Here is a 15424-nt window from a genome sequence, read left to right as displayed (position 1 = left end):
CAGACAGACCAAATCTTTCAATCCTAATATCGAACTTTGATCTGTGCATCAAGGCCAGCTGAGAACATTCTGTGGCCGGTGGAAGGCCCGCCATGGGGGATGTACTTCTAATCAGATACTTTTTTGTGGTTGTAATCAAATACAGCATCAGGCAACGAGGTACTAATGAGACACAGAGTCTGAGCTGAAAGAGAAGTGACCTCGGGATTTCTTCTCCGAGACAAACAGTGACTCGCAGTGGTCGTTTTTTCGTGTTGTGGTAGCTACCGAAAAGGAATCGTCATGCTTCTCCGGTATCGCTCACCTTTGATGCTATTAATCTAATTGGCTGAGTTGATTCTATTGACACAAAGAGGAAATTAGCTTTTCTTACCCCCTGTAGATTTTCTTTCTTCACGTTGCTCCATTTTCTATACCGCCTATCTGAGGGGGTCATGGCTGGATTAAAAATATGGAAGTGGATAAATCAGGATAAATGTCTAGTTGCTTAGCTTTTTATAAGGACTAAAAGTTAACTGTCAAGAACTCAATCAGTCATTTTCTACCAGTTATTCTGTTCATGGTCACGACTAAACCTGTATAGTGTCTCAACGCTTAAAGAACAATTAGTCACCAACGTGCAGGACTCTTTGTCTGGGCACTTCATATGTGCATATGAAAACTAAATCATACGAAAAGTGGGGCGTACGAAAACCTGGGTATGGCTGTTTTGTGGTGTATAAAACAATATGAGTGTGAAGATTTATTTGAAACATTTTTTTGCTCTGTCACGCTGCAGACCCGTCACCTCCAGAACCACCAGTAAATATCCGAGTGGGCAACCAGACCCTGGTTTGGACGGCTTCACAAGCGGGGTCCCGCCTCACAGAAAGGTATACAGCAAACTGTAACTGTGATTTATTTATTTTGCGTTATATTGTTTCTCTGCTTTGCATTAGCAATTGTATTCCAATAGTGTTATCCCGATACCAATATTTTGGTACCGGTACTAAAATTATTTCAATACTTTTCGGTACTTTTCTAAATAAAGGGCACCAAAAAAATTGCATTATTGGCTATATTTTAACAAAAAAATCTTACGGTACTTTAAACATATGTTTCTTATTGCAAGTTTGTCCTTAAATAAAATAGTGAACATACAAGACATCTTGTCTTTTATTAGTAAGTAAGCAAACAAAGGCTCCTAATTAGTCTGCTGACATATGCAGTAACATATTGTTTTCATTTATCATTCTATTACTTTGTCAAGTGGTAGAAAATGAATTATTAATCTACTTGTTTATTTACTGTTAATATCTGCTTACTTAATATCTACACTTCTGTTAAAATGTAATAATCACTTATTCTTCTGTTTTTTGATACTTTACATTAGTTTTGGATGATACCACAAATTTGGGTATCAATCCGATACCAAGTATTTAAAGGACCATACATTGGTCGTATTCAAAGGCCTCATGTGTCCAGGGACATATTTCCTGAGTTTATAAACATAATATAATTGTTTTTAAACAAAAGAAGATGTTGTGATGCCAATCATAGTAGTATCGACTAGATACGCTACTGTACTTGGTATCATTACGGTGGGTATAGTACCGAATATGATTCCTTAGTATCGTGGTACTATACTAATACCAGTATACCTTACAACCCTGTATTCCAATGTAAGTTATAAAAATATTTGTATACCATCCACACTCCAGATGATTCTGACAAAATAAATGAGCCGTCACTGTCCTTAGAATGTGGAAACAGTGTCAAAGCGCTTTGAGTACATTCAAGGTCGAAAGAGCGCTATACAAGTATAACCCATTTACAGTGATATGAGGTCAAAAGAGGGTTGCAAAAGCCACAATGAAATCAGTCGACAAACCAAGAGAAAGACTTTACTGCAACATTACTTCATTTTTTTCCCAACTTTATTTTTGATCAACAAAAACAGGCCGTAACCACACAGCCGCCAAATTCCAAACCTCTAACATACCATAAGACAAACACCATAGAATGAAAATGCAGAGACAAGGACACTATTCAAAACCACAACAGGAAAAAAAAGCAGCAGAGACGCAAAACATAACCCCAAGGAAAAGGAAAAATAACTAAATTATGATAATCATTGAAAACCGGGCATCAAATTCATTTCCTTTTATGACATGTTGATTGAATGCTGCAAGTGAAACCTTTTTTTCCCCCTCTAAACCAACAATGGGGGCAACAGTAGCCTATTCTTTAAGAACTTGGCTTTGTGTCGGTGGCGTGTCAAGACCAGCATGGAAAGTAGTTTCTGGACAGACGACATCCTGCCTCCCCATCCCTGCTTATTCCTACGCTGCCCACTCACTTTGACATCCCTCCCTCCTGTTTGTGCAAGTCCTGCAAGTTTGTTGACTTTCACGCTATAATGTGGTTTGACATCTTGCCCTTTTCTCTGTAGGTCAGGGGGAAATGGGATCACTGTGGCCGTCTTGATACGCTGGGACCCCCCTGGGGAGGGAGACCTTCCAGTCCACAACTACAGAGTCACCTGGGCGTCTCGCCGTACGACGTCCAAACCCACAAGCACACATGCATTGCGCACACAGCTTACACAGCCACGTGCACTGCGGCAGAGTAAAAAGGGAATCAACAGCAAAGTGACTCAGGGGGTAAGAAAGCCTTTCCTGCCTTTATCAACGTTAATTAGATAACACGGCGAGAGACGGAAAAGGGGCAAAGGAAGCAGGGTTAATGCAATTACAATACATCTTCTGTTCCACTTCTTAAAATGACTTGAGATGAAGTAGCACTTGAGGACACCATATTGCATATCTTATTAGTTTACTTTTGAATTCTGAACTTGACCTATGATGATTTTCCACTTTTCTGAATGTTCTTTTCTTATGACATCACTTACTGTACAAGGTCTTCTGTCATTAGGATGTTGACTGCTAGGATGTTCATATATTCCCATTTAGGTGAAGAATGTCTTACCGTATTTTTCGGACTATAAGTCGCTCCGGAGTATACGTCGCACCGGCCGAAAATGCACAATAAAGAAGGAAAAAAACATATATACGTCGCACTGGAGTATAAATTGCATTTTTGGGGGAAATTTATTTGATAAAATCTAACACCAAGAATAAACATTTGAAAGGCAATATGAAATAAATAGAGAATAGTGAACAACAGGCTGAATAAGTGTACGTTATATGATGCACAAATAACCAACTGAGAACGTGCCTGGTATGTTAACGCAACACATCATGGCAAGAGTAATTCAAATAACTATAACATATAGAACATGCTATATGTTTACCAAACAATCTGTCACTCCTGATCGCTAAATCCCATGAAATCTTCCTCCCCGGTGTCGCCTCTGGTATGCGCCGTTTCCTTTCTTTCTGCTGCTCGATCCCTGTTTTCTGCTGCATATTTCACTATGTCCGGCTTGTAATCTGCAGTATATGATTTCCTTTTCGGTGCCATTTTAGTTCAGCCCTTCTCAGTTTTTATAAGTTACCGCCAATGTTGAAATAATCAATTTTAATAGCTACGGACGTAGCAGCAGTTAGCATCCCATGACCCACAACGCACTTCTGCCATGACGCACAATGCACTTCTGCCATGACCCGCCCCCGCCGAATTCTTATTGGTTGACGTGTGTGACGATTGCGGACATTTGCTTCGTCTCTTACGCGAATGAGATAAATATTATTATTTGATATTTTACGGTAATGTGTTAATAATTTCACACATAAGTCGCTCCGGAGTATATGTATGAAAAAAACTGCGATTTATAATCCGAAAAATACGGTATAATCCTCGCGGAGAAACTGAGTGGAGTGGCGGGGAGGGACCAAGTGTCTTTTTGTGTCGTTCTCGCCAGTTCTGGGTCTTAAATGGCTGTTAAAGTCTACCAACTTGTCAGATTACTTTCTCAGCCATTTACTTTCCTGGTGAGAGGCATTAGTTATGATCTATAATAAACTTCCAACGAGCAGGGAAGCAAGGAAGCAGCAGACCACTTGATGATGTAAACACGGCGCCGCTATAGTTTGTCTGCGTTAGCGCTCTATAATAACAATATCACTAATACTTGGTTAATATCCATGTCACGAAATGTAAATTAAGTATTGTTGGCGGTTTTTGAATGGTTATTTATTAGATTTTTGGCCGATATATTGGCTCCGCTGTAAGCTGACTTTTAATTCCGTTTATTTAATATTTAGAATGCATTGGGGAAAAAAATCCATCTGTCGTCATGTCTTTCATACTGTCTTTCATATTTCAAAATGTGTTTTCTAGGTTGCCAGCGATTGATGCCACATGCTAGCCAGCTGTACTTTGTGCACAAAGTCAGCCGCTTCAGATGTATTTATTTTTTTGGGCCGTCTTCTGTCCCAACCTGTCACATATTTGCCTTTGTTTTGTGTTATTCCCATATCCTCCATGCATTTTTTTATCATTTTTAAAATCCTTAAAAAAAAGACGTGTTCTTGTCTTTCATAATAATTTTGAACAATAGGCAAAATTCCCAAAAAAGTGCAGTCCCCCTTTAAAGTTAAACCGTTAAATAAATAATAATCTTTGTGTTTAACACATGCTTTCAATGTTTTTGCAAGGTTGTAAGCGATAAGTATGTTAGATATTATTATTGAATACGATTAAAATCAAGAGTAAGATTACTAATGCAGTGTTAATATTTGAGTGGGCCCCATGGAAAAGTGGAAAAGTTGGGCCCCAAGGTCAAAAGGTTTAAGAACCCGTGCTCTAGACTACAAGGGAGTGTGTTAAATATAGATCAGTGATTCTCAAAGGGGCTCCATCTAGTGCAGGGGTCGATCTTTCGGACCCTACTGGTCCGTCGCGAAAATATTAGGAAAAAAAAGCATTAAATATGACCCATAGATCCACCAACATTCTCTCTTGTCAGCCTCATATTTTTAGTATATTTATATTCAATGAAACGTCTCCATTGAACTAATGGCCAACCACAATTTCATAACTTCACCCTTTCTTCATCAACTTCATCATAATCCAGTGTTTCCCAATGAAAATGTTATAATGACCTACGTGTCAAATCGGCATAATTGGCCATGATGCAATTGTAAAAAGTGAGTAAAAAACATTAAGAGTTAAGAATTACAAAATGAACATTCTTACTGTGTTGTTTCATTCTGTTGTTTTTTTTTATTGTTCTGAACAAAACCGAGTGCTATTTTAAATCTGGCCCTCAGACAAATGCATTTGAAGACCCGTGCTTGAGATGCTCACAAGATATGTTACTAAGTGCGTTTTTCCCGAAAAAATGTACGGCTGTAGTTGTAGTAATGCCGAGGTCTTTGACTTTTAGAGGTTCATGATCAATCTCCGAGCATAACGTGCGTAGCTTTAGACCCACTTAACTAATGTAAAGAGTCACATTAAGAAAAAGAAAAAAACGAACATAAACATCAGGTTTTCAAGCTTTTCCTGCAAGTGTGCTCATATGGAGTTAGCTATCCTAAGTAGTGATGGCGATCCCAGACTGGGCCCGGTGGAGCCATTTATCTTTAGTCTGGTCCTCTGTTCTGCTTGGCTGGGAGACCCGGAATGTAAATGAGACCTCTTGACAAGTGTTTCTTACGTTCAGCTGCATCTACTAACAGAACGCACAAAGACAAGGCAGCATCACTTGGCAGACAAGCACGTCATTTAGCAGCAAAATGAGCAGAGATATACACACAGCATGTCTTTTGATTTAGCAGTAAACCTGTCATTTTAGCGCTCATCACCAACATTGTACAAATAGATTTGTATAAAACTAATGTCCATGTTATTTCATGCACAATGTGGGATATGCAGCATTTAAAACCCATGTATGAAAAAATGAATTGAAGGAAGCTTCCTCAAACATGGAAAACCTCTGCTGAATTAGTGGTTATGAATATACATCGGTCTCTTTCATATAATATCCTATGACATTAAGCACTGAAATAGAAACCCAGGCTTGTCTTTTGAGTGTCACAAATACACACACGCACACGACTGTAAGGGCCATATGTTTTGTCTATCTTGGTCGCACTGGGAAATACCTAAACCTTGTTTTCTCCGCAAGTCACCAAGAACCAGCTTTTAACTTTGTGACAATTTGTCACACACACACACACACACACACACACACACACACACACACACACACACACACACGGAAATGTACACGGACACGTTATCATCCAAGCATCTCTTTGTTGTGGCTGGCTCAAGTTTGACTGACTAAGAGTCAGTTAATGAGCTGTCAGTCAAAGAGCAGGCTAATGTAGAACATGTATTTCCCTGTCAGTCATAGAAGAGGGCACACATCTTTCAATGAGTATAAAACTGATATTGAATGTTGCGGTTTTTGAAGCCAAATATAGTTGGCATAATTTTCCGCAGGAAACCAGTCAAGAACCTGAAACAACATTGGTGCAGATTTGTGACGAATCAATGTAATTCTTTTATTCATCCTTCCATTTGATGTTGTGTTATAGGTGCTGTGTGAGCTGTGGTTACAGGGTCTTCTTCCTGCAGCTTCCTACTTCCTGTCTGTTCAGTCGGTGGCCTACTGGGGTCAGAAGAGATTAAAGAGCTCGAGAGCCCACATTGTCTTTACTACGCTGTCTTATAAAGGTAAACATAATGAAACCTCCTCTCACTGTGAAGGCTCATACAATCTGAATTTGCATGATAGCATGGCCAGATATGTAATTTGACATTTTACAAAACCCAAAACCAGTGAAGTTGGCATGTTGTGTAAATCGTAAATAAAAACAGAATACAATGATTTGCAAATCCTTTTCAATTTATATTCAATTGAATAGACTGCAAAGACCAAATATTTAATGTTCGAATTGAGAAACTACATTTTTTTGTGTTTTTTGCAAATAATCATTAACTTAGAATTTAACATTTTTACCACTGTGTTACATCCCATTTCCTTTGGACAACACTCAGTAGACGTTTGGGAACTGAGGGGACCAATTTTTGAAGCTTTTCAGGTGGAATTCTTTCCCATTCTTGCTTGATGTACAGCTTAAGTTGTTCAACAGTCTGGGGTCTCTGTTGTGGTATTTAAGGCTTCATAATGCGCCACACATTTTCAATGGGAGACAGGTCTGCACTACAGGCAGGCCAGTCTAGTACCTGCACTCTTTTACTATGAAGCCACACTGTTGTAACACGTGGCGTCCATGATAACGTTGCTTGGATGGCAACATATGTTGCTCCAAAACCTGTATGTACCTTTCAGCATTAATGGTGCCTTCACAGATGTGTAAGTTACCCATGCCTTGGGCACTAATACACCCCCATACCATCACAGATGCTGGCTTTTCAACTTTGCGCCTATAACAATCCAGATGTTTCTTTTCCTCTTTGTTCCGGGGGACACGACGTCCACAGTTTCTAAAAACAATTTGAAATGTGGACTCGTCATCAGTCCATCTTAAAGGAGCTCGGGCCCAGCAAAGCCTGTGGCGTTTCTGGGTGTTGTTGATAAATGGCTTTTGCTTTGCATAGTGGAGTTTTAACTTGCACTTACAGATGTAGCGACAAACTGTAGTTACTGACAGTGGTTTTCTGAAGTGTTCCTGAGCCCATGTGGTGATATCCTTTACACAGTGATGTCGGTTTTTGTACATCAGGGGAGCACAAAATGTAGAATAGTGCTGTTATAAGGCCAGTGATTGATGGTCAGTGCATACGTCAGTGCAAGTATGAGTGAGGAGACTTCACCGGTTATGCCCTGGGACAAATGTTGCTTCAAAATACAGCCCATTCGGACTTTAGATAATACTGTTAGTAAATTCTAAACAAAGAAAAAAGCATACTTAGTAAATAATTTAAAAACATCTTTATGTATGACATTCTGACAAAGAAAATTGCCTTTGTGTCAATAGACTGTATTTTTTAAAGTTAATTTTAATCATGCAAGTAATTCACTGTAATTAATCATGAAAGCTGGATCGGGTCGCAGCCGAGTGTGAAGTGACTGGGATGGGAATCAGCACCTCCAAGTCCGAGTCCATGGTTCTCGCCCGGAAAAGGGTGGAGTGCCATCTCCGGGTTGGGGAGGAGATCTTGCCTCAAGTGGAGGGGTTCAAGTACCTCGGAGTCTTGTTCACAAGTGAGGGAAGAGTGGATCGTGAGATCGACAGGCGGATTGGTGCGGCGTCTTCAGTAATGCTGACGCTGTATCGATCCGTTGTGGTGAAGAAGGAGCTGAGCCGGAAGGCAAAGCTCTCGATTTACCGGTCGATCTACGTTCCCATCCTCACCTATGGTCATGAGCTTTGGGTCATGACCGAAAGGACAAGATAACGGGTACAAGCGGCCGAAATTAGTTTCCTCCGCCGGGTGGCGGGCTCTCCCTTAAAGATAGGGTGAGAAGCTTTGTCATCCGGGGGGAGCTCAAAGTAAAGCCGCTGCTCCTCCGCATCGAGAGGAGCCAGATGAGGTGGTTCGGGCATCTGGTCAGGATGCCACCCGAACGCCTCCCTAGGGAGGTGTTTAGGGCACGTCCGACCGGTAGGATGCCACGGAGAAGACCCAGGACACGTTGGGAAGACTATCTCTCCCGGTTGGCCTGGGAACGCCTCGGGATCCCCCGGGAGGAGCTGGACGAAGTGGCTGGGGAGAGGGAAGTCTGGGCTTCCCTGCTTAGGCTGCTGCCCCCGCGACCCGACCTCGGATAAGCGGAAGAAGATGGATGGATGGATGAATAACCGCAAAAGTTTGATTAATCAGAATTAAAATTTATTATTTGACAGCACTCATAAATATGTAAAGTCTTAGTCTTTTCCAAAAAGTTACTGAATTTATTCCCATGATCAAAAATTGAGGAAGTGAATAATTCCAAGCCACAATTACTCCCTAATGCATTAATTTAGTTCTGCAAGGAGGTATTAAAACTCTACTTTCTGTTGACTGACATATAGAATATTGATGAATATCTCAGAAAAATTACAATTGGCTGTAAAGTATTATTGAAATATGAGGCATTGTGATGTCATACTGATAAATCCAATTAGAATAGCGTCGATTAAAAGAGGGAAAATAAATCCCGCTCCAATGAGGCGAGATTAACCGTATGGGTGGGTTAGAGTGAGCAAATCAAGCACTTCCTTTTTTCCTACCTGCGCCGTGCTGTAAACTTCCCCTGAGGCTCAGAGTGTAATCAAACATGGCATCGATCGTGTGGGACTTCTTCACTGTTTCAGAAGAAGACTTTTTGAGGGCTATTGGCAACAAATGTCCTGCAAACTTTCCACGAGGAGGGAAAAATCACCAAGCTTTAACACATCAAACCTTACCAGCCACCTGAAACGCTAGCATCACTACAACAGTGTTTTAAAAGCCCATGAAAACTCTCAAACTGCTAAGAAAGCAGCCCCAAAGTAGGGCTACAACAATTAATTTGATTTTTTTTAAAACTTATAATCATTATTCTGTTGCTTTGATTAATCTTTTAATCAGAATAATTTATACATGTTTATTAAATCTGGACCACAGAGTGGGCTTGGAGCTTTTAAATACTGTACATGGACATGGTTTCTGCACGGTGCAATTTAAGTGATCTGTGTTGCTGCGATCGTTACAGATTTGTATTAAAAAAATATAAACATTTTTAAAAATGCACAAATGTGACATTTTCATGATGATGAGGTGCATTTGTTAGAAAAAAGGAAAGGAAGTTTATGGCAAGTAAAACATTGTTTATTTCAATAATTTTCTCTAAAATACGCACTGAGGTTATAAAGTGTGTTTTATCGAATTAATCGAACAAACTAATCGATAGATTACTCAATTAATAAAATAATCAATAGCTGAAGCCCTACAATTAAGACAGCTGCAAAGAAAGGTGTGCACAAATTACAGTTAAACTATAAATTACAAAAATTATAGACATCAAAAAGTAATGGGTTTTGAGAAGCAGGACGTTATCTGTATCGGTATTGGCTTAAAAACATATTGTGGATCCCTTATTACTATATTGCCAAAAGTAGTCAGAATTAGGTGTCCTAATCACTTGGTGTATCTCCACAGGTGTATAAAATCAAGCATCTAAGCTTGGAGACTGTTTCTACAAACATTTGTGAAAGAATGGGCCGCTCTCAGTGATTTCCAGCGTGGAACTGTCATAGGATGCCACCTGTGCAACAAATCCAGTCGTGAAATTTCCTCGCTCCTAAATATTCCAAAGTCAACTGTCGACTTTATTATAAGAAACTGGAAGACTTTGGGAACAACAGCAACTCAGCCACCAAGTGGTAGGCCACGTAAACTGACAGAGAGGGGTCAGCGGATTCTGAGGCGCATAGTGCAGAGAGACTTTCTGCACAGTCAGTTGCTACAGAGCTCCAAACTTCATGTGACCTTCCTATTAGCCCACGTACAGTACGCAGAGAGCTTCATGGAATGGGTTTTCATGGCCGAACAGCTGCATCTAAGCCATACATCACCAAGTCCAATGCAAAGCGTGGGATGCAGTGGTGTAAAGCACATCGCCACTGGATTCTAGAGCAGTGGAGACGCGTTCTCTGGAGTGATGAATCACGCTTTTCCATCTGGCAATCTGATGGACGAGCCTGGGTTTGGTGGTTGCCAGGAGAACGCTACATGTCCGCCTGCATAGTGCCGGGTGTGAAATTTGGTGGAGGAGGAATTATAGTGTGGGGTTGTTTTTCTGGAGTTGGGCTTGGCCTCTTAGTTCCAGTGAAAGGAACTTTGAATGCTCCAGGATACCAAAACATGTTGGACAATTCCATGCTCCCAACCTTGTGGGAACAGTTTGGAGCGGACCCCTTCCTCTTCCAACATGACTGTGCACCAGTGCACAAAGAAAGGTTCCAAAGACATGGTTGACAGAGTCTGGTGTGGATGAACTTGACTGGCCTGCACAGAGTCCTGACCTGAACCCGATAGAACACCTTTGGAATGAATTAGAACGGAGACTGAGTACCAGGCCTTCTCCACCAACATCAGTGTGTGACCTCACCAATGCACTTTTGGAAGAATGATGGAAAATTCCTATAAACACACTTCGCAACCTTGTGGACAGCCTTCCCAGAAGAGTTGAAGCTGTAATAGCTGCAAAAGGTGGACCGACATCATATTGAACCCTATGGGTTAGGAATGGGAGGGCACTTCAAGTTCATATGCGAGTCAAGGCAGGTGGCCAAATACTTTTGGCAATATAGTGTATTTTCCCACATTTACTGTAATAACTTGTTTCACGCCATTCATTATCACCGTGCAGTTCACAGCTCACATTTCTAAACTGAGTCATACATAATTGAGTTTACGATATCCTCGCTCACTTCGTCAGCGAAGTCTGTTTTTTAAACGCACTGACCATACAGAGTGCGAAAAGTGGCGAGTTAATAGTCATCCAGGCAACAAAGGTTTTCATAAGTGACCTGTTGGTATTGGGAACCAGCTCAAATTGTCCAGCAGAGAGCAACAATCGGAACATATGTCAGCATTTATCATTCATAAAGGTAATCCTAGACGAGGGTTTTAAGGTCCGATGAAGCCAACCAGTGTCTTTGAGTGTAAAGCAGGAGGCACTCTATGATGGTCATTGCATAATAATTTTTTTAAATTAGATGTTGGATACGTCGCAACACACGCATTACTGTTTTGTCACTACTTTGACTACATAAATAATGCTTGCTTGAGAATAAATGAGTGATAAAGGTGTTAAGGAAGCATGATTACAAGCATCCTTACATACAGGAATAAAAGTGTTTTTCATATTCATTAAATGAGTCAAATATACACTGACTAATTTTGTCCTCCCGGTCCATTAGATTCCACCAAAGCAGAAGACTTCTCCAATGAGCTCCCCTTCACGTCGTCCTCATCATCCCCATCGCTGCCTTTGTCTCCTTCCCTACCGTCCTCATCCTCACCCGAGCGTCCTCTCTTGTCTTCTCCACCTCATCCGGAATCCCCTCTCAACCCAATCATCCCCGGTGATCTTCGCCTGGGGGTTGCTGCCCCCTATTACCATAATGGTCAGCTGCAGGTCAAAGTGTTCTGGAAGAGGTCTAACCACGGTGGGTTGCTATGCTAACACACGACACCAACAAAAAGACAAAAACAAGCTCCCAAAACATAGTAATATAGCATAAAATCTTTATTACTATAATAATACAAATACATAACAATATATAATGTACAGCAGTACCTAAACTTATGAGCTTAATTGGTTCTGTGACGGAGCTCTTAACTCAAAACACTTGTATCTCAAATCAACGTCACACATTGAAACAGCACAATTTTAACATGTATCAACGTTGGAATAAGAAGAACTAACTTTTAGATTAAAAATATTGTTTCAAACCAATACAATTGAACAGGTGTTTTTCACCTCTTAGACCTCGGGGCCCAACTTTTCTGCTACAGAGGGGCACGGGGCCCACTCAAATAATAACATTAAATTAGTAGTTAACCCATATTTAGTAATTATATCAAAACCTCCTACAAAACTAATCAAATATACTGCAAAAGAAGGGAATTAAACACTGATGAAAAATTAAATGAGATAAAAGCACGCACACTGCAAAAAGTCAGTGTTCAAAAACAATTTAAAAAAATCAAGAGTATTTTATTTGAACTAAGCAAAATTATCTGCCAATAGAACAAGAAATTTTGGCTTTCCAAAACAAGTCAAATTAGCTAACCTCAATGAACCCAAAAATACCTTAAAATAAGAATATTCTGACTAATAACAAGTGCACTTTTTTCTTGGTAGAAAAAAAAAATATGAGAACTTTTTTCTCAATATTTCGAAAAATATTCTTAAATTAAGTAAATGCTAGTGCCATTATCTTGACATAATGATATGCGCTCGGCATCATGATTTTTTTTTCATGCTTGAAGTAAGAAATTATTACTTTAAAAAAGTAGTTTTATACTTGTAAGTGTTGATGACACAGCTTTGCAACAGTTGATATTCTAGTTTCAAGCATGTTTTACTCAATATAGGTCATAAAATCTCAGCAACAAGCTGTAATATCTTACTGAGATAATTTAGGACCAAAACCCTTAAAACAAGTAAACCACTCAAACATAAAATCTGCTTAGTGAGAAGAATTATCTTATCAGACAGAAAATAAGCAAATATCACCCTTTTTTGAGATATTTAATCTTACTTAGATTTCAGTTTTTGCAGTGCTAAAATAAATAAATCATATATATAAATATACACATTTATTTATTTTTGAATGTCTTATCCAGCCACACAGGCAAATCATATTGTTGATGTATATGCTGATATCTGCTGTACAGATTTACTTTACAAATACTTGCCTCATTTGAATTTGACTTTATTACATAAATATATTTAGTGTTTGGCACAGACTGGCCTGAGCAGGAGGGGATAAAAAGGAGAAGAAAAAAAGAAGACAGAGGGGGAAATTGCAGGTACAAAAGGGGGATAAGACAGAAAGAGACAATAATAAACAATAATAATAGTAATGAAGATGTATGTTTATTAAACTGTTTAAAAATATTCAAGGGCAAATGAAAATACAGCTTCGCCAATTTAGTCATAATTTTTGCGCTTAAGGAACTTCTGTATGACTTTAGCTCCAGACTTCTTCTGTTTGTTTGATGTTGTTGTTACTGCCACAAGTGGTGGAAACGTCTGAGGACCACTGCGGCTCATACAGATCGCAGCTGAGAAAGAGATATTGTTTGGGAGGCCTCTAGGGGTCGCTCGCGGCCCAACAATGGGCCTATGGTTAAGAAACACTACAATAGAATGTACTACAAAGGACTAAAGTAGTTTTAAGAAATACTGTATTAATGAGGTACAGCACAGGTGTCAAACTCATGGCCCATCAAATCATCCTATGTGACCCATGAAAGGCTGCAACTAATGCGCATAAGTGAAGCACTTTTCTAGCTAAATGCGCTTTTTCAATTTTGACAAAAACATTTACTACACGCAATTATATAAATTCTAAACTTTTATATTATCTAATCATGCAACAAGTAACAAACATTTTTTGAGGGGTTATTAAAAATAAATACTATCTGTTAAGATTCCAAAGCAAGTTAAACATCAATATGTTAGTAAAAATATAATAATCAAACACAATTGCCTTTGTAAATTGTTTAACGAAGCTATCATATGTTTATATTCATATTTTGTATATTCACTGTTACTAGTGGCCCTCTTAGGGCAGCCATAACTTCCATGTGGCCCACAATAAACAAGTGTTTGACACCCCTAATGTACAGTATTTACCTTGGAGAGCGGACTTCTATCGTATCTCCTTCGACCTGCTTCTCTGTCAAACACACCATCTACAGCTTCTCCATATTTTCATGGATAAATGTTTGCACATTTAGATCTGTTTTAACGTCTTTGACTGGCGTAATGACGTCTCCTGCTTCAGTATAGTGCACACTAGCCGTGATACGCTCACAGTACTTCGCCAAGTCGACGACACACTTGTCATGTTTTTGATGATTTATTTCTTTAATTCAGTGAATACCATTCACTACTTCTTTTCAGCACTGTCCTTTAAACTCACTTTCTTTGTTCCCACGGATGGAAAAACCGAGTTATGGCCATCTCTAGCTTTAAGAGCGAATAAAACCAGATGTTTTTGGCAGATTTTGTGGGGTTGACTGTGGCATTTGCTATGGCAATTAATAACGGGGACGCTTGTAACTCCAATTTTTGCCTGTAACTTAAAGCACAACAATTAGCAAAGAGACAGCTCTTATTTCAAATAGTTGAGGCACTCTTAGGTCAAGATACCACTCTATATATATTACGGGTGTAAAAAAAAATATATTTTTGAATGAATCGCCATTCTTATTTTTACCTATTCTTAATCGATTGAAAAAAAATATATATTTTTTAATTTATTAAATTTTTTTTTTTTTTTTTTTTTTACTGAGATAGGCTCCAGCGACCCCCCGCGACCCCAAAAAGGACAAGCGGTAGAAAATGGATGGATGGATTTTTTCTCTGTCCCGTCCAGCCACTCAGGCAAATTATATTGTTGATGTAGATGCCTATATCTGCTGTACAGATTTACTTTACAAAAGAGAAGTGGGGAATACTTCTCTTGTTGCCTTATTTTTATTGACTTTATTAAATGTTTGGCTGGAATTTTACTAAAAAAAAACAATTTGCTTTTAAGTAATAAGAAAATGTATCAGAGCTGTTTCAAAAGTTTTATGGAGGTATGTAATTAATCAGAGAACTGGCACCTAATGCTTTTACAAAAGTATTTATTTAGAATCGAGAATCGTTTCTGAATCAAATCGTTAACCCCAAGAATCCAATCCCGAAGATTCAGCGCCCTAATATCTGTATTGATTTGAAAAACTATTCATAATTATAATTAATAATAATGATTAATTTGACTTTTTGCCTTAGATTATTATATATACCATTATTTTA

General features: G+C 39.1%; 1 protein-coding gene across 1 annotated transcript in view; it reads left to right on the top strand.

Annotated features, from left to right (window-relative positions):
* Nucleotides 1–15424, top strand: part of anos1b (anosmin 1b) — a 104054-nt gene that overhangs the window by 70147 nt on the left and 18483 nt on the right. Inside the window, exons 7-10 of the mRNA XM_062028312.1 lie at nt 779–872; nt 2432–2642; nt 6489–6627; nt 11808–12056. Coding sequence (XP_061884296.1) covers nt 779–872; nt 2432–2642; nt 6489–6627; nt 11808–12056 — 693 coding nt within the window. The remainder of the gene's footprint in view (nt 1–778; nt 873–2431; nt 2643–6488; nt 6628–11807; nt 12057–15424) is intronic.

This window comes from Entelurus aequoreus, linkage group LG19 (assembly GCF_033978785.1).
Source record: "Entelurus aequoreus isolate RoL-2023_Sb linkage group LG19, RoL_Eaeq_v1.1, whole genome shotgun sequence".
Lineage (NCBI taxonomy): Eukaryota > Metazoa > Chordata > Actinopteri > Syngnathiformes > Syngnathidae > Entelurus > Entelurus aequoreus.
Note: the sequence above shows the minus strand (reverse complement) of the source record. Positions and strands in the feature narration are given on the sequence as shown.